Source organism: Barbatula barbatula (assembly GCF_947034865.1).
Source record: "Barbatula barbatula genome assembly, chromosome: 12".
NCBI lineage: Eukaryota > Metazoa > Chordata > Actinopteri > Cypriniformes > Nemacheilidae > Barbatula > Barbatula barbatula.
The window spans coordinates 229,971-256,700 of record NC_136775.1 but is presented as its reverse complement, the minus strand read 5'-3'; the positions used below and the strand labels follow the sequence as shown (position 1 = coordinate 256,700).

Here is a 26,730-nt window from a genome sequence, read left to right as displayed (position 1 = left end):
CCTGAAGTGTGTTGTGTAGTCTCTGTGTGTTCCTGAAGTGTGTTGTGTAGTCTCTGTGTGTTCCTGAAGTGTGTTGTGTAGTCTCTGTGTGTTCCTGAAGTGTGTTGTGTAGTCTCTGTGTGTACCTGAAGTGTGTTGTGTAGTCTCTGTGTGTTCCTGAAGTGTGTTGTGTAGTCTCTGTGTGTACCTGAAGTGTGTTGTGTAGTCTCTGTGTGTTCCTGAAGTGTGTTGTGTAGTCTCTGTGTGTTCCTGAAGTGTGTTGTGTAGTCTCTGTGTGTTCCTGAAGTGTGTTGTGTAGTCTCTGTGTGTACCTGAAGTGTGTTGTGTAGTCTCTGTGTGTTCCTGAAGTGTGTTGTGTAGTCTCTGTGTGTTCCTGAAGTGTGTTGTGTAGTCTCTGTGTGTTCCTGAAGTGTGTTGTGTAGTCTCTGTGTGTTCCTGAAGTGTGTTGTGTAGTCTCTGTGTGTTCCTGAAGTGTGTTGTGTAGTCTCTGTGTGTTCCTGAAGTGTGTTGTGTAGTCTCTGTGTGTTCCTGAAGTGTGTTGTGTAGTCTCTGTGTGTTCCTGAAGTGTGTTGTGTAGTCTCTGTGTGTTCCTGAAGTGTGTTGTGTAGTCTCTGTGTGTTCCTGAAGTGTGTTGTGTAGTCTCTGTGTGTACCTGAAGTGTGTTGTGTAGTCTCTGTGTGTTCCTGAAGTGTGTTGTGTAGTCTCTGTGTGTTCCTGAAGTGTGTTGTGTAGTCTCTGTGTGTTCCTGAAGTGTGTTGTGTAGTCTTCCTGAGTGTTGTGTAGTCTCTGTGTGTTCCTGAAGTGTGTTGTGTAGTCTCTGTGTGTTCCTGAAGTGTGTTGTGTAGTCTCTGTGTGTTCCTGAAGTGTGTTGTGTAGTCTCTGTGTGTTCCTGAAGTGTGTTGTGTAGTCTCTGTGTGTTCCTGAAGTGTGTTGTGTAGTCTCTGTGTGTTCCTGAAGTGTGTTGTGTAGTCTCTGTGTGTTCCTGAAGTGTGTTGTGTAGTCTCTGTGTGTTCCTGAAGTGTGTTGTGTAGTCTCTGTGTGTTCCTGAAGTGTGTTGTGTAGTCTCTGTGTGTTCCTGAAGTGTGTTGTGTAGTCTCTGTGTGTTCCTGAAGTGTGTTGTGTAGTCTCTGTGTGTTCCTGAAGTGTGTTGTGTAGTCTCTGTGTGTACCTGAAGTGTGTTGTGTAGTCTCTGTGTGTTCCTGAAGTGTGTTGTGTAGTCTCTGTGTGTTCCTGAAGTGTGTTGTGTAGTCTCTGTGTGTTCCTGAAGTGTGTTGTGTAGTCTCTGTGTGTTCCTGAAGTGTGTTGTGTAGTCTCTGTGTGTTCCTGAAGTGTGTTGTGTAGTCTCTGTGTGTTCCTGAAGTGTGTTGTGTAGTCTCTGTGTGTACCTGAAGTGTGTTGTGTAGTCTCTGTGTGTTCCTGAAGTGTGTTGTGTAGTCTCTGTGTGTACCTGAAGTGTGTTGTGTAGTCTCTGTGTGTTCCTGAAGTGTGTTGTGTAGTCTCTGTGTGTACCTGAAGTGTGTTGTGTAGTCTCTGTGTGTTCCTGAAGTGTGTTGTGTAGTCTCTGTGTGTACCTGAAGTGTGTTGTGTAGTCTCTGTGTGTTCCTGAAGTGTGTTGTGTAGTCTCTGTGTGTACCTGAAGTGTGTTGTGTAGTCTCTGTGTGTTCCTGAAGTGTGTTGTGTAGTCTCTGTGTGTACCTGAAGTGTGTTGTGTAGTCTCTGTGTGTTCCTGAAGTGTGTTGTGTAGTCTCTGTGTGTTCCTGAAGTGTGTTGTGTAGTCTCAGTGTGTTCCTGAAGTGTGTTGTGTAGTCTCTGTGTGTTCCTGAAGTGTGTTGTGTAGTCTCTGTGTGTACCTGAAGTGTGTTGTGTAGTCTCTGTGTGTACCTGAAGTGTGTTGTGTAGTCTCTGTGTGTTCCTGAAGTGTGTTGTGTAGTCTCTGTGTGTTCATGAAGTGTGTTGTGTAGTCTCTGTGTGTTCCTGAAGTGTGTTGTGTAGTCTCTGTGTGTTCCTGAAGTGTGTTGTGTAGTCTCTGTGTGTACCTGAAGTGTGTTGTGTAGTCTCTGTGTGTTCCTGAAGTGTGTTGTGTAGTCTCTGTGTGTACCTGAAGTGTGTTGTGTAGTCTCTGTGTGTTCCTGAAGTGTGTTGTGTAGTCTCTGTGTGTTCCTGAAGTGTGTTGTGTAGTCTCTGTGTGTTCCTGAAGTGTGTTGTGTAGTCTCTGTGTGTTCCTGAAGTGTGTTGTGTAGTCTCTGTGTGTTCCTGAAGTGTGTTGTGTAGTCTCAGTGTGTTCCTGAAGTGTGTTGTGTAGTCTCTGTGTGTTCCTGAAGTGTGTTGTGTAGTCTCTGTGTGTACCTGAAGTGTGTTGTGTAGTCTCTGTGTGTTCCTGAAGTGTGTTGTGTAGTCTCTGTGTGTTCCTGAAGTGTGTTGTGTAGTCTCTGTGTGTTCCTGAAGTGTGTTGTGTAGTCTCTGTGTGTACCTGAAGTGTGTTGTGTAGTCTCTGTGTGTTCCTGAAGTGTGTTGTGTAGTCTCTGTGTGTACCTGAAGTGTGTTGTGTAGTCTCTGTGTGTTCCTGAAGTGTGTTGTGTAGTCTCTGTGTGTACCTGAAGTGTGTTGTGTAGTCTCTGTGTGTTCCTGAAGTGTGTTGTGTAGTCTCTGTGTGTACCTGAAGTGTGTTGTGTAGTCTCTGTGTGTTCCTGAAGTGTGTTGTGTAGTCTCTGTGTGTTCCTGAAGTGTGTTGTGTAGTCTCTGTGTGTACCTGAAGTGTGTTGTGTAGTCTCTGTGTGTTCCTGAAGTGTGTTGTGTAGTCTCTGTGTGTACCTGAAGTGTGTTGTGTAGTCTCTGTGTGTACCTGAAGTGTGTTGTGTAGTCTCTGTGTGTACCTGAAGTGTGTTGTGTAGTCTCTGTGTGTTCCTGAAGTGTGTTGTGTAGTCTCTGTGTGTTCCTGAAGTGTGTTGTGTAGTCTCTGTGTGTTCCTGAAGTGTGTTGTGTAGTCTCTGTGTGTACCTGAAGTGTGTTGTGTAGTCTCTGTGTGTTCCTGAAGTGTGTTGTGTAGTCTCTGTGTGTACCTGAAGTGTGTTGTGTAGTCTCTGTGTGTTCCTGAAGTGTGTTGTGTAGTCTCTGTGTGTTCCTGAAGTGTGTTGTGTAGTCTCAGTGTGTTCCTGAAGTGTGTTGTGTAGTCTCTGTGTGTACCTGAAGTGTGTTGTGTAGTCTCTGTGTGTTCCTGAAGTGTGTTGTGTAGTCTCTGTGTGTTCCTGAAGTGTGTTGTGTAGTCTCTGTGTGTTCCTGAAGTGTGTTGTGTAGTCTCTGTGTGTACCTGAAGTGTGTTGTGTAGTCTCTGTGTGTTCTGAAGTGTGTTGTGTAGTCTCTGTGTGTACCTGAAGTGTGTTGTGTAGTCTCTGTGTGTTCCTGAAGTGTGTTGTGTAGTCTCTGTGTGTACCTGAAGTGTGTTGTGTAGTCTCTGTGTGTTCCTGAAGTGTGTTTTGTAGTCTCTGTGTGTACCTGAAGTGTGTTGTGTAGTCTCTGTGTGTTCCTGAAGTGTGTTGTGTAGTCTCTGTGTGTTCCTGAAGTGTGTTGTGTAGTCTCTGTGTGTTCCTGAAGTGTGTTGTGTAGTCTCTGTGTGTACCTGAAGTGTGTTGTGTAGTCTCTGTGTGTACCTGAAGTGTGTTGTGTAGTCTCTGTGTGTACCTGAAGTGTGTTGTGTAGTCTCTGTGTGTTCCTGAAGTGTGTTGTGTAGTCTCTGTGTGTTCCTGAAGTGTGTTGTGTAGTCTCTGTGTGTTCCTGAAGTGTGTTGTGTAGTCTCTGTGTGTTCATGAAGTGTGTTGTGTAGTCTCTGTGTGTACCTGAAGTGTGTTGTGTAGTCTCTGTGTGTACCTGAAGTGTGTTGTGTAGTCTCTGTGTGTTCCTGAAGTGTGTTGTGTAGTCTCTGTGTGTTCCTGAAGTGTGTTGTGTAGTCTCAGTGTGTTCCTGAAGTGTGTTGTGTAGTCTCTGTGTGTTCCTGAAGTGTGTTGTGTAGTCTCTGTGTGTACCTGAAGTGTGTTGTGTAGTCTCTGTGTGTACCTGAAGTGTGTTGTGTAGTCTCTGTGTGTACCTGAAGTGTGTTGTGTAGTCTCTGTGTGTTCATGAAGTGTTGTGTAGTCTTGTGTGTGTAGTCTCTGTGTGTTCCTGAAGTGTGTTGTGTAGTCTCTGTGTGTTCCTGAAATGTGTTGTGTAGTCTCTGTGTGTTCCTGAAGTGTGTTGTGTAGTCTCTGTGTGTTCCTGAAGTGTGTTGTGTAGTCTCTGTGTGTTCCTGAAGTGTGTTGTGTAGTCTCTGTGTGTTCCTGAAGTGTGTTGTGTAGTCTCTGTGTGTTCCTGAAGTGTGTTGTGTAGTCTCAGTGTGTTCCTGAAGTGTGTTGTGTAGTCTCTGTGTGTTCCTGAAGTGTGTTGTGTAGTCTCTGTGTGTTCCTGAAGTGTGTTGTGTAGTCTCAGTGTGTTCCTGAAGTGTGTTGTGTAGTCTCTGTGTGTTCCTGAAGTGTGTTGTGTAGTCTCTGTGTGTACCTGAAGTGTGTTGTGTAGTCTCTGTGTGTTCCTGAAGTGTGTTGTGTAGTCTCTGTGTGTTCCTGAAGTGTGTTGTGTAGTCTCTGTGTGTTCCTGAAGTGTGTTGTGTAGTCTCTGTGTGTTCCTGAAGTGTGTTGTGTAGTCTCAGTGTGTTCCTGAAGTGTGTTGTGTAGTCTCTGTGTGTTCCTGAAGTGTGTTGTGTAGTCTCTGTGTGTACCTGAAGTGTGTTGTGTAGTCTCTGTGTGTTCCTGAAGTGTGTTGTGTAGTCTCTGTGTGTTCCTGAAGTGTGTTGTGTAGTCTCTGTGTGTTCCTGAAGTGTGTTGTGTAGTCTCTGTGTGTACCTGAAGTGTGTTGTGTAGTCTCTGTGTGTTCCTGAAGTGTGTTGTGTAGTCTCTGTGTGTTCCTGAAGTGTGTTGTGTAGTCTCTGTGTGTACCTGAAGTGTGTTGTGTAGTCTCTGTGTGTACCTGAAGTGTGTTGTGTAGTCTCTGTGTGTTCCTGAAGTGTGTTGTGTAGTCTCTGTGTGTTCCTGAAGTGTGTTGTGTAGTCTCTGTGTGTTCCTGAAGTGTGTTGTGTAGTCTCTGTGTGTACCTGAAGTGTGTTGTGTAGTCTCTGTGTGTTCCTGAAGTGTGTTGTGTAGTCTCTGTGTGTACCTGAAGTGTGTTGTGTAGTCTCTGTGTGTTCCTGAAGTGTGTTGTGTAGTCTCTGTGTGTTCCTGAAGTGTGTTGTGTAGTCTCTGTGTGTTCATGAAGTGTGTTGTGTAGTCTCTGTGTGTTCCTGAAGTGTGTTGTGTAGTCTCTGTGTGTTCCTGAAGTGTGTTGTGTAGTCTCTGTGTGTACCTGAAGTGTGTTGTGTAGTCTCTGTGTGTTCCTGAAGTGTGTTGTGTAGTCTCTGTGTGTACCTGAAGTGTGTTGTGTAGTCTCTGTGTGTTCCTGAAGTGTGTTGTGTAGTCTCTGTGTGTTCCTGAAGTGTGTTGTGTAGTCTCTGTGTGTTCCTGAAGTGTGTTGTGTAGTCTCTGTGTGTTCCTGAAGTGTGTTGTGTAGTCTCTGTGTGTACCTGAAGTGTGTTGTGTAGTCTCTGTGTGTTCCTGAAGTGTGTTGTGTAGTCTCTGTGTGTACCTGAAGTGTGTTGTGTAGTCTCTGTGTGTTCCTGAAGTGTGTTGTGTAGTCTCTGTGTGTACCTGAAGTGTGTTGTGTAGTCTCTGTGTGTTCCTGAAGTGTGTTGTGTAGTCTCTGTGTGTACCTGAAGTGTGTTGTGTAGTCTCTGTGTGTTCCTGAAGTGTGTTGTGTAGTCTCTGTGTGTTCCTGAAATGTGTTGTGTAGTCTCTGTGTGTTCCTGAAGTGTGTTGTGTAGTCTCTGTGTGTTCCTGAAGTGTGTTGTGTAGTCTCTGTGTGTTCCTGAAGTGTGTTGTGTAGTCTCTGTGTGTTCCTGAAGTGTGTTGTGTAGTCTCTGTGTGTTCCTGAAGTGTGTTGTGTAGTCTCAGTGTGTTCCTGAAGTGTGTTGTGTAGTCTCTGTGTGTTCCTGAAGTGTGTTGTGTAGTCTCTGTGTGTTCCTGAAGTGTGTTGTGTAGTCTCAGTGTGTTCCTGAAGTGTGTTGTGTAGTCTCTGTGTGTTCCTGAAGTGTGTTGTGTAGTCTCTGTGTGTACCTGAAGTGTGTTGTGTAGTCTCTGTGTGTTCCTGAAGTGTGTTGTGTAGTCTCTGTGTGTTCCTGAAGTGTGTTGTGTAGTCTCTGTGTGTTCCTGAAGTGTGTTGTGTAGTCTCTGTGTGTTCCTGAAGTGTGTTGTGTAGTCTCAGTGTGTTCCTGAAGTGTGTTGTGTAGTCTCTGTGTGTTCCTGAAGTGTGTTGTGTAGTCTCTGTGTGTACCTGAAGTGTGTTGTGTAGTCTCTGTGTGTTCCTGAAGTGTGTTGTGTAGTCTCTGTGTGTTCCTGAAGTGTGTTGTGTAGTCTCTGTGTGTTCCTGAAGTGTGTTGTGTAGTCTCTGTGTGTACCTGAAGTGTGTTGTGTAGTCTCTGTGTGTTCCTGAAGTGTGTTGTGTAGTCTCTGTGTGTACCTGAAGTGTGTTGTGTAGTCTCTGTGTGTTCCTGAAGTGTGTTGTGTAGTCTCTGTGTGTACCTGAAGTGTGTTGTGTAGTCTCTGTGTGTTCCTGAAGTGTGTTGTGTAGTCTCTGTGTGTACCTGAAGTGTGTTGTGTAGTCTCTGTGTGTTCCTGAAGTGTGTTGTGTAGTCTCTGTGTGTTCCTGAAGTGTGTTGTGTAGTCTCAGTGTGTTCCTGAAGTGTGTTGTGTAGTCTCTGTGTGTTCCTGAAGTGTGTTGTGTAGTCTCTGTGTGTACCTGAAGTGTGTTGTGTAGTCTCTGTGTGTACCTGAAGTGTGTTGTGTAGTCTCTGTGTGTTCCTGAAGTGTGTTGTGTAGTCTCTGTGTGTTCATGAAGTGTGTTGTGTAGTCTCTGTGTGTTCCTGAAGTGTGTTGTGTAGTCTCTGTGTGTTCCTGAAGTGTGTTGTGTAGTCTCTGTGTGTACCTGAAGTGTGTTGTGTAGTCTCTGTGTGTTCCTGAAGTGTGTTGTGTAGTCTCTGTGTGTACCTGAAGTGTGTTGTGTAGTCTCTGTGTGTTCCTGAAGTGTGTTGTGTAGTCTCTGTGTGTTCCTGAAGTGTGTTGTGTAGTCTCTGTGTGTTCCTGAAGTGTGTTGTGTAGTCTCTGTGTGTTCCTGAAGTGTGTTGTGTAGTCTCTGTGTGTTCCTGAAGTGTGTTGTGTAGTCTCAGTGTGTTCCTGAAGTGTGTTGTGTAGTCTCTGTGTGTTCCTGAAGTGTGTTGTGTAGTCTCTGTGTGTACCTGAAGTGTGTTGTGTAGTCTCTGTGTGTTCCTGAAGTGTGTTGTGTAGTCTCTGTGTGTTCTGAAGTGTGTTGTGTAGTCTCTGTGTGTTCCTGAAGTGTGTTGTGTAGTCTCTGTGTGTACCTGAAGTGTGTTGTGTAGTCTCTGTGTGTTCCTGAAGTGTGTTGTGTAGTCTCTGTGTGTACCTGAAGTGTGTTGTGTAGTCTCTGTGTGTTCCTGAAGTGTGTTGTGTAGTCTCTGTGTGTACCTGAAGTGTGTTGTGTAGTCTCTGTGTGTTCCTGAAGTGTGTTGTGTAGTCTCTGTGTGTACCTGAAGTGTGTTGTGTAGTCTCTGTGTGTTCCTGAAGTGTGTTGTGTAGTCTCTGTGTGTTCCTGAAGTGTGTTGTGTAGTCTCTGTGTGTACCTGAAGTGTGTTGTGTAGTCTCTGTGTGTTCCTGAAGTGTGTTGTGTAGTCTCTGTGTGTACCTGAAGTGTGTTGTGTAGTCTCTGTGTGTACCTGAAGTGTGTTGTGTAGTCTCTGTGTGTACCTGAAGTGTGTTGTGTAGTCTCTGTGTGTTCCTGAAGTGTGTTGTGTAGTCTCTGTGTGTTCCTGAAGTGTGTTGTGTAGTCTCTGTGTGTTCCTGAAGTGTGTTGTGTAGTCTCTGTGTGTACCTGAAGTGTGTTGTGTAGTCTCTGTGTGTTCCTGAAGTGTGTTGTGTAGTCTCTGTGTGTACCTGAAGTGTGTTGTGTAGTCTCTGTGTGTTCCTGAAGTGTGTTGTGTAGTCTCTGTGTGTTCCTGAAGTGTGTTGTGTAGTCTCAGTGTGTTCCTGAAGTGTGTTGTGTAGTCTCTGTGTGTACCTGAAGTGTGTTGTGTAGTCTCTGTGTGTTCCTGAAGTGTGTTGTGTAGTCTCTGTGTGTTCCTGAAGTGTGTTGTGTAGTCTCTGTGTGTTCCTGAAGTGTGTTGTGTAGTCTCTGTGTGTACCTGAAGTGTGTTGTGTAGTCTCTGTGTGTTCCTGAAGTGTGTTGTGTAGTCTCTGTGTGTACCTGAAGTGTGTTGTGTAGTCTCTGTGTGTTCCTGAAGTGTGTTGTGTAGTCTCTGTGTGTACCTGAAGTGTGTTGTGTAGTCTCTGTGTGTTCCTGAAGTGTGTTGTGTAGTCTCTGTGTGTACCTGAAGTGTGTTGTGTAGTCTCTGTGTGTTCCTGAAGTGTGTTGTGTAGTCTCTGTGTGTTCCTGAAGTGTGTTGTGTAGTCTCTGTGTGTTCCTGAAGTGTGTTGTGTAGTCTCTGTGTGTACCTGAAGTGTGTTGTGTAGTCTCTGTGTGTACCTGAAGTGTGTTGTGTAGTCTCTGTGTGTACCTGAAGTGTGTTGTGTAGTCTCTGTGTGTTCCTGAAGTGTGTTGTGTAGTCTCTGTGTGTTCCTGAAGTGTGTTGTGTAGTCTCTGTGTGTTCCTGAAGTGTGTTGTGTAGTCTCTGTGTGTTCATGAAGTGTGTTGTGTAGTCTCTGTGTGTACCTGAAGTGTGTTGTGTAGTCTCTGTGTGTACCTGAAGTGTGTTTGTGCAGCGGATCGCTGGGACACTATCAGCATCATCACAGAACGTTGAGCTGCCGTTCAGTTTGACTTCATTCATTCTGATGTTTGTCTCCCACTGCTGTGACACGAGCAGAAACACAACAGATCAAACTCAACAGGTTCATGTTGTGCTTAACATCAGACGTTCTGCAGAGATTCTTCTGAAGACTGTGAAGCTTTAAATAGATCAAAGCTGATGAAGAAGAAACCTTGTCCACTGTAAGATTACAATCATTTAAGAATCTTGAAAAAGATCAAACTCAATTATATATTTAGTAAAAACATGTTTAAATGTGCTGTGCAGTTTTGCTTCTTACGTGAATATTTATGGAGTTAAGAAGATGTTTCTGCTGTAAATCTGTGTTTGTGTTTAAGTGTGTACCTGGAGCTCTTCAGTGATGTCACTCCATTCCTCTGAGGAGAAACAGGCCGCTGTGGCCGCTGGCGTCTCCTTCCACAGGAAACGGTTCTTTGGGTCCAGTGTCTCCATGTGTTTCTCACAGAAGTCAATCAGATGAGGGTAAAACCCCTCCTGCCCAGACCTGAGCAACACCAGCACACATGAACGCTGATATACAGTGAACGCATCTCATATACACGCACGCACGCACGCACGCCCGCACACAAACACACTCGCCCAAACACACACACTCACGCACGCACGCACACACACTCAGACACACTCACGCACACACACTCTAACACACTCACGCACACAAACTCGCACACACTCGCTCACACTCGCTCACACTCGCTCACACTCGCTTACACTCTCACACACGCACACTCTCTAACACACTCACACACACAAACACACACACACAAACTCACACACTCTCACACACACTTACACTCGCACACACTCTAACAAACTCACGCACACACACTCTAACACACTCACACACACACTCTCACACACTCTCACACACTCGCACACACTCGCACACACTCGCTCACACTCTCACACACACACAAACTCACACACTCTCACACACTCTCACACACTCACTCACACACACAAACACGCTCGCCCAAACACACACACTCTAACACACTCAAACTCACACACACACACTTGCACACACTCTAACACACTCTCACACACTCTCACACACACACACACTCTCACACTCACTCACACACACGCACACTAGCAACCACTCTAATACACTCACAAACTCACACACTCACTCACACACACTCTAACACACTCACTCTCACACACACTCTCACACACACACTCTCACACACACTCACTCACACACACTCACTCACACACACACTCTCACTCACACTCTCACACTCTCTAACACACTCTCACACACTCACTCACACACACTCTCTAACACACTCACACACACAAATCCACACACACAAACCTCACTTACTCTCACACACACTAACACTCACTCACACTCTAACACACACAAACTCACACACTCTCACACACGCACACTTGCACACACTCACACTCTCACACACGCACACACGCACACTCTCAAACTCACACACTCTCACACACACTTACACTCGCACACACTCAAACACACTCACAAACACACACTCTCACACACTCAAACTCACACACACACACTTGCACACACTCTAACACACTCTAACACACACGCACACTAGCAACCACTCTAATACACTCACAAACTCACACACTCACTCACACACACTCTAACACACTCACTCTCACACACACTCTCACACACACACTCTCACACACACTCACTCACACACACTCACTCACACACACACTCACACACACACTCTCACACTCTCTAGCACACACTCACACTCTCACACACGCACACACTCACACACACTTACACTCTCACACACGCACACTCGCACACACTCACACACTCACACACACAAACTCACACACTCTCACACACACTTACACTCGCACACACTCAAACACACTCACAAACACACACTCTCACACACTCAAACTCACACACACACTTGCACACACTCTAACACACTCTCACACACTCTCACACACACACACACAAACTCACACACTCTCACACTCACTCACACACATGCACACTAGCAACCACTCTAATACACTCACAAACTCACACACTCACTCACACACACTCTAACACACTCACTCTCACACACACTCTCACACACACACTCTCACACACACTCACTCACACACACTCACTCACACACACACACTCTCACTCACACACACACACACTCACACACACACTCTCACACTCTCTAACACACTCTCACACACTCACTCACACACACTCTCTAACACACTCACACACACAAATTCACACACACAAACCTCACTTACTCTCACACACACTAACACTCGCTCACACTCTAACACACACAAACTCACACACTCTCACACACGCACACACGCACACTTGCACACACTCTCACACACGCACACACTCTCACACACGCACACTCGCACACACTCACACACACAAACTCACACACTCTCACACACACTTACACTCGCACACACTCAAACACACTCACAAACACACACTCTCACACACTCACAAACACACACTCTCACACACTCACACACACAAACTCACACACTCTCACACACGCACACTCGCACACACTCACACACACTTACACTCGCACACACTCAAACACACTCACAAACACACACTCTCACACACAAACTCACACACTCTCACACACACTTACACTCGCACACACTCAAACACACTCACAAACACACACTCTCACACACTCACAAACACACACTCTCACACACACTCACACTCTCACACACACTACACTCTCACACACACTTACACTCTCACACACGCACACTCGCACACACACAGGTCTCACCTGAGAACGTTCAGGATGAGCTCGAGATGTTTAAGGTCTGAGCAGCTCTGGATGAAGTTGTAGTCCAGATGCTCCACAGGAACAGAGCTGCAGCTCGAGCCGGAAGCCAACAGAGACGACACAGCTTGAGCACTCATCACAGCTGACGTCACACTTCACATTAACACAAACACAAACATCACACACACATCACATCACTTTCCGGTCGAAGTTCATTGAGCTTGAATGTCACTCACCAAACCACAAGAAATATCCGTCAGGGTGTCTTCCGTTAGCGTCTGTGCACGCGCCCGGTTTCCATAACAACACAAACACCTTCAACTGTTACATCACGACATGGGCGGCGCTTACAGACATTTTATTTTACAATAATAATTAACAAAATACATTCAAACTTTTAATTTAAATCTTTCCACGTTCGCCAGTTTCATTAATCATTTAAATGAAATGATTATTCTGACACCTGTCACAAATAAGTGAGTTTATTCGATGCGTTTGTTTTTATTAGTACTGTGTTTTCTTAGCCGTATATCACAAAATCATCATGCTGACGATCACAAAACTTGTTTGACATCATTTGATTATTTTTATTTGACATCTCATTTCATCGTATATTAAGCATTTTTAAACACGTTCAGTGGTTCAACAGTGTTTTTAAACGACTCGAATAGACTCTTTAAATCCGCATCCAATCAGCGAAATGGGCTCGAAATTTGAAAGGTGGAGCCTCGTTGATGTGCTGATGAGCGTCTCTCTCTCTCCCTCTCTGTGTTTCCCTGAGGAGCGTGAAGCTCGCGCGTGAGTAACGCTTTCATTCACGATCTTTTTGTCCATTTACACGTTAGTTTATTGTTAAATGTGTCGTAGTCGAAACACTCTACTTCCGGTGTGTTATGCACGAGACATGACGGGACAGTGATGTGAATGTGTTTGTGTTTTATCTGTTTCAATTCTTATTTTAGCGCCTTTTGTGTTTCTGTCAGCACCGAGGCGCGGCGCGTGCGTGCGTGCGTTTCTACAAGTGTTTGAAACGTGTTTAAAGCGTCAAATAATACTGTTACTGTATTGTGTGTGTGTGTGTGTGTGTGAGAGAGCGAGAGACCCATCATGCGCGCGCACAGTCACTGTGCCGTGCACTAGCATTTAAATCCGCGCAAAGTTTGAACCGAAAGGAGGGAAAGCGCTGAGCGCGTCACTATAGCAACAGTAACCGACAGCTGTCGGCTTTATTAATGACGATTGTCAAGTATTTTAATTCTTACATTATTAATTGTGTAAGTTGAACGAATTTGATCAACGACAACTGTGACATGACGTCATATGTGTTTGTATTTGTAGGCTGACAGCGGTTTCGGGCCCATTACGTGTCTGATAAAGAGCAGCTGAGGATCATGGAGAGGACACAGGTGAAGTCTGATCATTTTCAGACTGTGAAGAATCAGACATGTGGCTCCTGTACGGACCGGCATCACACTCCCACAATAGATGTCCGGACGGCCCGTTTCAGCAGCACCAAAGAGAACCGAGAACACAGAAAAGACCAGAAACGGTTAAAGGACATTAAAGTGTCGCCGAGGGAACCGCCGGGCTGGTGTGAGACGCCCAAGATCAAGAAAAAGGATGTTTCACTCCGCCGACGCCTGCTCGTGTCCCACCCGCTGTCGGACGGGAGTAAGAGCGGCATCGCTACACCTGGGGAGATCGCTTCAGGAGATCTCGTGCGCCACAGAGACGACCGCTTTGACTCTCCAGACATCAGCCCAACAGGACCTTTGACCTACAGCACTTTAAAAGCAGATGATGATTTCTCGTGTCGAAAGCGCCGTCTTCTGTTCTCTCAGGTCATTACCTCAACCCTGGAGTCCGGCAGGAGCGCAGGTCACGTGAACCCTCTCGCTGAACCTGATCTTGATGAAAGTATCATCGCGGGTCTCCCCGCATCTCCACAAACGAATGACCTTATGCCACTGATGGGTGACCCCTTCCAGTCCCCTTTGAGGGCCGAAAAGCAGATACGGAACGTCCTGGACACACCCTTGCTGACCCCGGCCTCGGAGGACAGCGGCTTCAGTTCGATGGGTCTGGATAAATCGCACGACGATGACTCCGTGGATCATGACGGATCTTTCCAGGAGCTGGTGCTGCCGCTGTCCTCAGGTGCTAAAGAGAGGAGACGCTCGCGGCTGGAGAGACAGAGACGTCTGTCCACTCTCCGAGAGGGGGGCTCTCAGTCGGAGGACGTGCCCAGAGACCCGCGGTTGGGCCGGGGAAAGTCGGACACCCACGCGAGTAAGGACGAGGTGTTTTTGGACACAACCCCGCTGGGTTCCGCCACTCTAAAGATGCAGGACCTGTCTCTGACCCCGGCGCTGCAGGTCGTTCACGCCATCAGTCGTTGCTGCACGCGTGTGCTACATCAGCAAACCAGTTTAGAGGAGCTGCTGCGTGTGTCCGAGGAAGACGGAGCCAACAGAAGCCGTCTGCCTCTCTCAGGACTCATTGGGCGGAAGATGGGCCTGGACCGAGTGGACATCATCACAGAACTCAAGATGAGAAACCTGCGACACATTCTGAGTGTGATAGTGGGTGTTCTGTCAGATGGTGACGTCTACAGGTGAATGAACTTGCTTGAGATTTCTGTGTTCCTTTCATGCCAACATCAGTATTGATGTGTTGTTGGTCGCAGGTTTGCTCAGGTGTCTGATGACTGGAATGATGTCATCTCTGAGGATAAAAAAGCCTCGTACAGGAGAAGTCGTCACATCAGAGAGATGAAGATCGCTCTAGAGGTGAGAAGTGACATAAACACGGATGAATGAGTCAGTTGCATCATCTGTGTCTCTCTCTGTAGGCAGGTAGAACGCCGCATGTTTGGGATGCTGACACCAGGCTGATGTTGAGCTGTCGATCGGCTCTGAGCAGCGTCCAGTCTCAGGCCAGAACTCCACACACGCCCACCCAACACCACACAGAGACACACTTCAGCACCAAACGCACAGAGTTCCTGCAGGTGTGTGTGACGCAACATCATGTTCTTCTCATCTAACACTAACACTCCACAATATTGTGTTCTGTCAGTAATAATGGTAATAGGAGCTTTAATGTGTGTGTGTGTGTGTGTGTCCATCAGGTGGCTCAAACACTGTTTAATGATGAATTTTTGAAACCGTGTCCTCGCTGTCAGCATCCGGCTCGCTGTCACTCTCTGCGGGGTGAAGGTCTGTGCAGCTGGACCGACTGCAGTTTTCGTTTCTGTGTGTCGTGTTTGTGTGCGTTTCACGGCTCAAGAGACTGTGCTCACCTTTCAGCCCGACGCAGGAGCCGGAGGGATGTGCTGCCCGGCAGCGCTCAGAGCAAACGCAACATCAGGAGACTCTGACCGTCTGTGTTTTTATGATGAATTTTGCACTTCGAAATCATTTTGCTCGTGTGTATGTGTGTGTACATATTGCTCTTTAAATGGATGTTTTTATACATTGTTTTAAATAAAACCTTTTTTATCTTTTCATTTCTGGTGGGTTGTTTTTTCTTGACTTCTAGTGACCACACCTGTTAGGGAAATTAGATTTGACCAAACCTGATTTAGACGAACATTATTTTAAAAGCATTTGTGTAAAACGTGTTTAGCACCGCCACCTTTACATTACGAGAATATAAACGTGTGTGTAGCATGTGAAGGGACAGAGTGTCTGATCTTGAGTTTCCACTTTGATCACCATGACAACGCGATCAGACGCGTGTGACTGAACTTTTCTTCAGAATGTCTCGCGCGGTTCCGGGTAAGTTTAAACTTTATTTGTCAGCTGTTTGTCGTTTTTATTTCGCGGTGTTTGACGCACATTTACGTTTCTTTTTAGATTTAGCGGAAATAACGAGCGACAACTTTGTGAGTAGAGATTGATGATGTGTGTGATGGTTTGTGTTATTGTTACAGTTCATCTGGGACCCGTTTCAATAAGGAGGTTCAAGCAACACTGAGTTAAAATATGAACTCTGAGTTGATTTACGCAGATAATCGCTACTCTGAGTTTTCTGTTTCAGAACAGCTGGTTTCAATCAGTTCAATCCACTCTGAGTAAGTTCACTCTGGGTTACGCGTCATCACCGCGGCTTTATAAAGACATCATCAATTGAGCGAAGATAGCACGATTCACCATGGCAACGCCACGTGACAAAAAGCGCTCCGTTTATTTCTCGCCAGTCGAATTGGAGGCACTATATATATATATATATGTGTGTGTATATATATAGCCTACACATTTACATGTAAGATATACATATATATATATAAACACATATGTACCTGAGATTTTTGTCATGTAGGTGCAATCCTTCTGCAATAAAAAGAACATGGCAGCAGCTGAAAATGAAATATAAAAACATCCTTCAGTCCGGTGAGTTTAAATGTTCTTGCTAGTAGGATGGGAAATGTTTGATATATTTAATAAACTGGCCTTGAAAGTTATGAGGACATGAGAACCGAGCACTGTGGCTGTAGAAGACAGAAAACTGGCCTTGCTCGCCCCTGATCCAGCTGTGTAACGGAGGTCAGCTAGTGAAGAGCTGTGCAGTGTGTAAGAATCACTCCCGACCAACAGAGACGCGACTACAGACAGACTCTATAGAGACTGCGGTCTTTAGCCTCCTCGTTACAGCGCCCGTCTCTCATTCAGACCGACGGCAGTTCGAAGACCGCGCGAGTGGGACCGGTCACATGTGCACCCAATCACATTGGGAAATCCTAAAGGGTATTTAAATTATTAGCTACTTCCAGAGGTGGCAGCAAGACCACATTTATTTGATCAGCCTAATTCAGAAAGACGTTCACCATTCACCTGCAATCTTATGAAACTCCTCTTTGATGGCTCTCACAGGAAACTTAACACAAATGTAAAAAAAGTGCTTGAGAGCGATGCACACTTTTCTTACTGCTCTACATACAGTTGCCTTGCTAACGTGTTCTGCATCCCCCGTGTTATATAGAAAGCTTCCATTAGCAAAGAAACATAACAGAGAATCTGCTCAGATGTTAAGAGCGCGTCCACGAGTGAGGTTTGTGATGTAAGGATGAAGCAGAGTGTGGATATATTTAAAGAAAAACGGTATCGCTCAAATAAAACATCCTCCGGATATGATAAAACACCCAAACGGGGCTCAACATATATTATCTCTAATTATTACTAATGTAACTCTCTCTGAATGAACGGACGTCTGTGTAACTTGTGCGCGATTAAGGAAAACGATTGAAAAAACAAACAGCGAAGGCAAGTTCAACACCGCTCGCGCTTCTAAAAGGGGCGGAGATTGAAACAAACCTCGGGTTAGTGGAATAAAACCTGCTCCTGACCAGGTTAGGTTCACAGAGTAGGTTACTATGGTTACTCACTCTAAGTATAAGATACCTTGATTTCTGAAACTGGCTTGACTTACCCCGCGGTCACGGGTTTGATATACCTCGCGTTCTGAAGCTGAAAACCCAGAGTATCCAGAGTATTAAGTATGAACTTAACCTGCTTTCTGAAACGGGTCCCTGATCGTGTGTTTGTGTGTTTCCACAGGAGGAACATCTGATTTCTGATCAGACCTTTATTGAATTCTTCAATGGTTTTCTGATGCTGCCCGTGAGAATCTATCGCTTGTTTTACTAGTAAACTTGATCAGATTCAGCAGGAACTTTATATGAGAGATTTCAAAGCTCATTGATTTAACACGAGCTGCTTTACATCGTGTTTAGAATAAGACTGAAGTTCTGATGAATCTGTCAAATGTGTGTTTTTATCTTTAACCTCCTGCACTGTATGTATTGAGTATTTGTGTCTTGTTTTCCAGTTGAAATGTCTATAAACTCTTGAATCAAGATACATGTTCTCAAAACCACGTCTTGTTTTTACACAAGAAATCATCTGCCAACGGGGTCAGAAAAAGAATCTTAAATTGAGTGACAGAAAAGATGGTCATAATTCAAGATTCTTTTTCTGACCCTGTTGACAGATGCTTTTGCTGTTCGAAGCAGAATTTGACTTAAATCTCATATTGTTTCTCTGAAAACAAGACTTATTTTCTTAGGTCTTGATTCAAGAACTTTGAGCAGTTTTTCAATATTTTTATTGCAGGGTGATCTCCAGTTTTAAGACTCAAGAGTGTGTGTGTGTGTGTGTGTGTGTTGCAGGTGTTTTGTGCAGCAGTGAGGTATGATGGGATATCTGATGGTTTTGAGTTGTTGGATCAGACGGCAGCAGATCTCTCCTGTCACATCAGATCTTCTCTACATAAACTTCAGTCGAAATGTCTGTGTGAGCCTCACTGGATCCCAGCTGATCCGCTTCCAGACAACCGCTACACTGTCACTGTATGTGTAAACGCTCACGCACACGTGTGTCATATGTTTTGTTGTGACAGTGTGTTCTTTGTTTTGCAGTGTTTAGACAGAGATGAATGCATTCAGTGGCTGAAGAGAGACCGACTCGCATACTTTCTACAGAGCGACTCTTACTTTGAGTACAGGTGACGCACACACACACACACACAATATCACACTTGTGTATCACATTCATGCTGTCTGTGTCTCGTGTCTATAAATGAATTAATTAAAATCATGTTGCTCATTCTGTCCCTTGCTGCTCCAGCATTAACCCTAACCTTAAAGGGACACTCCACCAGACCATGAAAACTCTCAACATGTCTGGAACAACTAGAGAGTGAGTCATTCATGTATAAATGTCTCTGTTGGGTTGAACACACAGAGAGATATTCTGTAATAATCTGAAACAGTTCTGAAGCACCATTGACAGCCATAGTAGGACAAATGTAAACGATAGTCAAAAGTGCCCCAGAACGGTTTGTTTTCCTTCATTCCTCAGAATATCTTCTCTTGTGTTCAACACAACCAGAACATTACTAAAAATAGTTTTCCTACTATGGCAGTCAATGGTGCTTCAGAACTGTGGGTTACTCACATTATCCCCAAATATCTCTCTGTGTGTTCAACCCAACAGAGACATTTATACACGTCTGGAACAACAAGAGGGAGAGTCATTCATGACAGAATTTACATGTTCTGGTGGAGTGTCTCTTTAAGTAACATGGCCTTATAGACATTTTGTCAACGTGCTAAACAGTACAGATACAGATATTATATGCTCTCCAACTTGGATAATAGCGTCTGCCAAATTAATATTTATAAATGCCATGGTCGTGTGTGTGTGTGTGTGTGTGAAAAGCAAGTGTTTTATAACGTTTGATGTATAATGTGTCACAGTAAACACTTGTTGTTGTAATGGAGTGTTTGTTGTGTTTGCACAGATTGGTTAAATGTTTGTGTCAGCTCAGCGGTTCACAGACACCAAAACATCACATGACAACAGATGACGTACACCAGAGTCAAGCGCGTGAGTGTTACAGTGATGTCCGTTCAGTTCTGCAGAGACTCACGTGACTGATCATAAACATGGGGAGTGAAGTGAGTCCGTCCTGTGAATGTGTCTTGTGCAGATCCAGAGCCGGTTTACACACAAACCTCAGTGACATCACATGTGTGTGGAGCGAGAGAAACACTCGTGTCCTTTAAGAGATCTGTGTCGGGCGCTCAGGGTGACGTTATTCTGAGTCTGTGGATGGATATCGAACGCCTGAAGACGCTCAACACACACACCAAGAGCAGGTTCACTTCACCACCGTCACCTTCCTCCCAGTTGTGTCAGACAAACAATACTGATGCTCCACTTCTGCGTATAAAGCTGACATACACTAAAGGATTTTACAGTAAAACACTGACACTTTTCTATATGTGTCACTGCCAGTGTGCTTCAGTGTGTGCGGTGTCATGAGGATTTGTTCACGATCATTCGCAGCTGAGATTTACAACCAAAACTCAAACCGTCTTGTCTTCAAATCTCCTTAAGAAAGTGTGTGTGCAGGTATTTGGTGTGGATGAGGGGTCAGTATCTGGCGTCTGTGAATGAGGAGCTTCTCTCTCGTCTGGGGTTAAAGTGCAGCATCCGATGGCAGGAGGACAAACTGTGTGATGTTCAGCCCCGACTCCTGGAGTTACTGCTGTTATATTGGTAACGCACACACAATGTAACGTGTGCACTGAGATTGTTTTAGTTTTTTTTATGTTATTATTATTGGTCACAGTAAGAGCAGAAGAGGTTTTGACATGTTAATATATCCTCAGCTGTATATGTGTGTATTGAGGCGAATGCATCAAGTGTTTCATGTGTGTTTCAGGGGTCAGCGTTTTACACACTGTCGGTCTGATGACTGGTGTGTGTCAGAACTCAAATTGAGTTGTGTGTGTTTGAATGTCAGCTGCTCATATCATCCTGCACATGTGACCACACACATCTGCACTGACAACAGGGTAACACACATCTATCACCTGCGTGTGTGATGATGTCTATGTGTGTGTGTGTGCACATGCGTGTCTGTCTGATAATGTTTGTGCGTTATATCTTTGAGTGTGCTTGTTTGTGTGTCTGTGTGATAATCATGTTCATGTGTTATATCCGTGCGTGTATCTTTGAGTGTGCGTATTATGTCTGTGTGCGTGTGATGTGTGTGTTATGTCTGTGTGTGTTGTGGGATAATCATGTTTGTGTGTGTTGTATCTGTGGGTGTGTTATGTCTGTGTGTGTCTATGTGACAATTATGTTTGTTTGTGTGTGTGTGTTGTGTGCTTGTGTGTGATAATCGTGTGTGTGTAGGTGGACAGCAGTCAGATGTGTGTGTTGATGGATGTTCTCCGCACTGAATCCAGATCAGGATCTGTGTTCACACACTTCTGTCAGAATTCAGGGAATCGGGTATAAACTCAAAGTTCATATCACATTTCACCCACAACACTTGTTTAACGTGTTTATATTTAGTACTTTTTTGTCCAAAGCCTCTTACAAATGCCTCGAATTGATTATTTTCCTCAAGACGATTTCAGTAAAGAAACAATATCTACTTATTTTAATGTTGTCGTTTGTAGATTGTAGACAAATTCTGGATTCGTGTAAACTGAATGATCACATGATATTGTGTGTGTGTGTGTGTAGTTGTGGGAGAACGCTGTTCATTTCTGCTCAGAACTGTCACAGTACATTCAGCTCTTCTGTATGAGCACATATGATCCTTACAGAGTACAACACACAGCTCAGGTGAGATTTATACACACACATACATGTGCATATAGATACTGGATCAGTAGTGTAACTGTTGTGTTGTTTGTGTTCAGCTGCTGTATGGTGTGTATGTGTGCAGTGGAGCTCAGATGAGCGTTGGCTTGAGCGAGGAGAACCGCAGGAATATTCTGACCCGACTGAATCCAGCGTTTGAGGATCTATTTGATCAGGTGGAAGAACACGCGCTGAACATCCTGCTGGAGCCGTGGACACTGTTCTCAGAACAGATGGAAGAATCACTGAAGCGGGTCAATACCATCACACACACACTCAACATCACATAATCACTCAGGAAGTGACATCACTATGGGTTACAGGTGACACAGAGACAGGAGGTGCGTTACGCTGAGACTGAACTCTACCACACGCTGCAAAATCTCTACACACACACCCAGACAAATCTTCCGCAGGTAACACACTTACACAATACGGTGTAGTTGATATGGGTTATGGCAGTGTTGTTGATAAGAACAGGTGTGGAGGTGACCGGTGTTTGCATCTCTTTCAGGTGTTCAGATCTCCTCCAGCACCAGCAGAGGTCATCAGAGTTCCAGATCTGTGGTCAAAGGTTCCAGATCGGTTCAGAGGGATTCGTCTGGACTCTCTGATCCGCAACTGTTCACAACTTCAACACTTTCTGTCCTTTCTGGAGAAGAATTCAGTCAGGTGAGAGAGTGCTGCGTGTAGAGAACTTTCTCATTGTGTACTCGAGTCAATAAACACATCCGCTCTGTGTGCGCGTGCGCCTGTGTGTGTGTGTGTACAGTGTGTATCTGCAGTTCTGCTTGGATGTGGAGCAGCTGAAGAAAACTCCTGTCAGTGATGATGAACTCATGAAGGAGAGACACACAAACATTATATCTAAATATTGCAACAAGAACTTTCTGTGTGGACCCAACAGTCCTGCCAGTGAAGATCAACAGATGAGGGTACACCTTACACACACACACACACTTCATACACAAAACATATGTCACACAGAAAGAGAAAAAGAATCCTAATGAATATGACGTGTGTGTGTGTGTGTCAGTTGGCTGCTGGTGTTGTGTGTGTGTCTCTTCTGATTGAGTTGCAATCGGCGGTTCAGAAGCGTTTAGAGGTGGACTGGCTGCCGCTGTTTCTCTCCAGCTCTGAATTCATCACACGTCACAAACCACAGGTGACATCCAACCTCCTCCTCCTCTGCATTAACACGTGTGTGTGTGTGTGTGTCTGTAAACTCCTGTAAATCATCATAAACTCATAAAGTAACGAAATATTATTTGATGTAATGTGCCCTATATATATATATATATATATATATATATTACGGTGGCCCACTAGTGCACAGCAAAACAAAATTAAAAAGCAAATATAGGTTCACAACACAACGGAATAAAGCCACAACACATGGAATAAAGCCACAACACAACGGAATAAAGACACAACACAACGGAATAGAGTCACAACACAAATGAATTGAGTCACAACACAACGGAATAAAGCCACAACACAACGGAATAAAGCCACAACACAACGGAATAAAGCCACAACACAACGGAATAAAGCCACAACACAACGGAATAAAGCCACAACACAACGGAATGAAGACACAACACAACGGAATAGAGTCACAACACAAATGAATTGAGTCACAACACAACGGAATAAAGCCACAACACAACGGAATAAAGCCACAACACAACGGAATAAAGACACAACACAACGGAATAGAGTCACAACACAAATGAATTGAGTCACAACACAACGGAATAAAGCCACAACACAACGGAATAAAGCCACAACACAACGGAATAGAGTCACAACACAAATGAATTGAGTCACAACACAACGGAATAAAGCCACAACACAACGGAATAAAGCCACAACACAACGGAATAAAGCCACAACACATGGAATAAAGCCACAACACAACGGAATAAAGACACAACACAACGGAATAGAGTCACAACACAAATGAATTGAGCCACAACACAACGGAATAAAGCCACAACACAACGGAATGAAGACACAACACAACGGAATAAAGCCACAACACAACGGAATAAAGTCACAACACAAATGAATTGAGTCACAACACAACGGAATAAAGCCACAACACAACGGAATAAAGCCACAACACAACGGAATAAAGCCACAACACAACGGAATAAAGCCACAACAAAACGGAATAAAGTCACAACACAACGGAATAGAGTCACAACACAAATGAATTGAGTCACAACACAACGGAATAAAGCCACAACACAAATGAATCGAGTCACAACACAACGGAATAAAGTCATAACACAAATGAATCGAGTCACAACACAACGGAATAAAGTCATAACACAAATTAATCGAGTCACAACACAACGGAATAAAGCCACAACACAACGGAATAGAGTCACAACACAAATGAATTGAGTCTTTTGAGGCTTTATTCCGTTGTGTCGTGGCTTTATTCCGTTGTGTTGTGGCTTTATTCCGTTGTGTTGTGGCTTTATTCTGTTGTGTCGTGGCTTTATTCCGTTGTGTCGTAGCTTTATTCCGTTGTGTCGTGACTTTATTCCGTTGTGTCGTGGCTTTATTCCGTTGTGTCGTGGCTTTATTCCGTTGTGTCGTGGCTTTATTCCGTTGTGTCGTGGCTTTATTACGTTGTGTCGTGGCTTTATTCTGTTGTGTCGTGGCTTTATTCCGTTGTGTCGTGGCTTTATTCCGTTGTGTCGTGGCTTTATTCCGTTGTGTCGTGGCTTTATTCCGTTGTGTCGTGGCTTTATTCCGTTGTGTCGTGGCTTTATTCCGTTGTGTCATGGCTCTATTCCATTGTGTTGTGGCTTTATTCCATTTTGTTGTGGATTGATTGCGTTGTGAACTTATATTTGCTTTATAAATTTTGTTTTGCTGTGCACTAGTGGGCCACCGTAATATATAATATATATATGCTTTCCTGTATCTCAGTGTTAAGATCATTGTGTTATCAACTCAAGGTTGAGTGTTGGATCTCAGGGGATTGCAGATATCTATGTATAAATGTATAGAATAATGCAATGTAAGTCACTTTGGATAAAAGCATCTGCCAAATGCATAAATGTAAATGTCTCTCTCTCTCTTTCTCTTTCTGTGTGTGTGTCAGGCTGCAGCTGTGGCGTGTGAGCAACAGCCTGTCGTACATCACTGGAGAAGACGACAGTTTCATAAGGTGAGTTTTCATCATCTTCAGCAGCCCTCATTTCCTGTGATGTGATATCATGTCCTGCGATTGAAACTGTTCTCCTCGCCCGGCTCTGCACGGGCATCGAATCAACGTGACGAGGAGGCTAAAGACCGCTGTCTCTAACGTCTCTGGTGGTCAGGGAGTGAGGTTTACACACTGCACAGCTCTTCACTAGCTGTCCTCCGTTACACGATGTCCTGCAATGTCATGTTGTCATGCTTTGTCCACTGGCAGACTGTTAACTCAAAAACTCAGTTTAAGGTTTTGAAGACTTTTATTTTACTTCTCTGTATGTAAGGTGCACATCATGGTATTGTGGCAAACTCTTGATGTCTTTATATTATAATTACTTACTTGTTTTTAAGAGCTGTTGACATATAAGATGGAAAGTCATGTCCAGGTCAACCAGGCTTCGCTCTCACGTTTGGAGTTAGTGCAGAATGCCGCAGCTCGACTTTTAACTCGTACGCGTAAACAGGAACATATTTCCCCGTATTGGCTTCCCTTCACTGGCTTTTAGTGATTGCTTATAAATCCCTAAATTGATCTGATTTAATAAAAGAAAGAACTTCTGAGGAAACAATGGTTACAATTCATTTTTCAAATAACACCAAAGGACTATAACTCCAGGGTTTTAATGTGCGTGTGTCATTTCACAGAAGATTGTTTCAATAATCTTGCCACGTTCACTGCAGATACGTTAAACGACTATTCTTAAAAGAGCAAAATCCCAGATTTATTTAAAACTGTTAGCTCCACCGAATCGCAACCTGAAAGTGTGACTTTGTTTTTGTCTTAACTTAAATAAATCGTTGTGTACGTTTATGTCTGTGTTTAGCTAATGCATATAACACTAATGTTAACATGTACCATTATTTCTGAGGTATTACAGATTGTTTATCTAGATATGAACTCGGCTAATTTAAGTTTAACAATCGAGTATTTATTTCAAGAACTGAGTGGAGTACTAACTGTATTGTAATGACAACTAGTAATACTATTACTAGAGAAATGTAAATGTCCTTTTTGCACCTATATAGGTTTATAGGGGTGACACTAAAGTATTTTTTTATAACCTCGACTATCTAAAATGCTCTACGCAACAACGCACGGTAAAGACGAAATAACAGTATTTTAATTACGATATTTTATTTCAATGATGAGCAAAAGCACAACATGCATGTTGTCACACTGGAAGTTTTAATGATCAGAGTTGTCACTTGCCACTGAGAAACATCGCGCTCCAGTCGTTCTGGAGATATTGTTCATGAGCGTCTTCGGATGTTTCTTCTTCAGACTTTGACTCAAACTGCTATCTATACACTGCATATAATATCCAACCACCTGTAAACCGTAATCCAGTAATGATTTTCCATTTGCGACACATGAATGCGTTCGACCAATCACAGCAGACTACACCCCATCTGACCAATCACATGACACAATGCTAGGAGGGGATTAGACGGATGAATCGCGGAATGAATCATTTGAGAGTCAGTCGAGAAGTAAGGCAAGAATAACTGCCTATTATGACGACATACTTGTATGTACATAAACTTGTTGTTGGACACTCCATAAACCAACGTAGGACCTTAAAAATCCAATGTTACCCTTTAAACTTGTTTATTAAATTACAATCTGTTAACAAGGACATTATAAATGTGCTATAATACCATGTGTTTTCTATCTCTTCAGTTTTTTTCACGTAAACAATGTGTATGACCGACACCCTGCCAACGTGTGGCGAGGGAGAACGGTACAGGTCAACACTCAAATCACAAGTTTATCTACTTGCAGAAGATCCGACTACGCCAGCTGGGAAGGTTTCACCCAGGAAATAGAAATAAACCTTAAAGTTAGTTACTAGGACACACAGGTTCACATTTAAAGTTAGGACGGAAAACACGGGTATCGTAAAAAATTGTTTCACACATTGAATAAAAATAAATAAAAAATAAAATGGCCTCCTCCTGCAGGGCCACTCCTGGCAGCTCAAGACTCACCCAGAGAATCAATGAGACACAAACGTCAATAAGACTAAAAGAAACTCAAATATGAATCACAAAACACAAAGAAATGTTCTATTGGAACACAGTGACTGATAACTGGTTCAAAAGGAACACAGGAAAACACATTTAACAAAATACACCAACCGACAGGGCAGAGGTCACACGAGAGTGATCACTAGCACCAAAGATCTTTCACATGCCTGAAGGGACGGCAGTCATTAAGTCCACTAGTAAAGCAGCCAAAGAAGACGTTCATAGTGGAAATGACAGGGTGAGATGCAACAAACGAATCGATAGTGCCACACGGATTTCTATGTAATTGTGAAGGACTGACAGAAAAATTTCAATGTGAAAGACTGACAGCACATTTCTGAACTTTTTTCTAAACACATGTAGAAATATGACTGGTGTAATTTCCTTAAAGTGAATCTGAACTTCTTCTCTTTGCAGTATTTGAGGTCTGAAAAAATTGGAGCATCTTTTCTGTCATTTTCACCCATTTCTCCAGTTTTTATTTTCCAAAAATTAATACAAATAGAAACCATATTTTATTTAGAAATACTGCTAGTTGTTCACACAAGACATTTTTTTTCTAAATTGACTATTTCTAGGTGTA

The 26,730-nt window shown here is 44.0% G+C and overlaps 1 protein-coding gene and 1 pseudogene across 5 annotated transcripts; both read left to right on the top strand.

Moving 5' to 3' along the window:
- The first annotated feature begins 9,937 nt into the window (after positions 1-9,937).
- LOC306901289 lies at positions 9,938-13,114 on the top strand (annotated as a pseudogene). The gene is made up of 4 exons: positions 9,938-10,186; positions 10,592-10,846; positions 11,367-11,488; positions 13,081-13,114. The product of its transcript is annotated as an uncharacterized misc_RNA (transcript).
- fbxo43 (F-box protein 43) lies at positions 12,208-15,256 on the top strand. 4 transcript variants are annotated; one of them, XM_079468767.1, is made up of 6 exons: positions 12,425-12,540; positions 13,081-14,356; positions 14,429-14,531; positions 14,594-14,752; positions 14,873-14,960; positions 15,051-15,249. In XM_079468767.1, the coding sequence occupies exons 2-6, from the start codon at positions 13,134-13,136 to the stop codon at positions 15,119-15,121; spliced, it is 1,644 nt and encodes a 547-aa protein (XP_079324893.1). In that variant the 5' UTR covers positions 12,425-12,540; positions 13,081-13,133; the 3' UTR covers positions 15,122-15,249. The 4 variants fall into 4 exon arrangements, with proteins under 4 accessions (XP_079324890.1, XP_079324893.1, XP_079324891.1 ...); XM_079468764.1 differs by having other exon boundaries at positions 12,208-12,540; positions 14,873-15,256; XM_079468765.1 differs by lacking the exon at positions 12,425-12,540 and adding an exon at positions 12,556-12,988 and having other exon boundaries at positions 14,873-15,256.
- Positions 15,257-26,730: the final 11,474 nt, after the last annotated feature.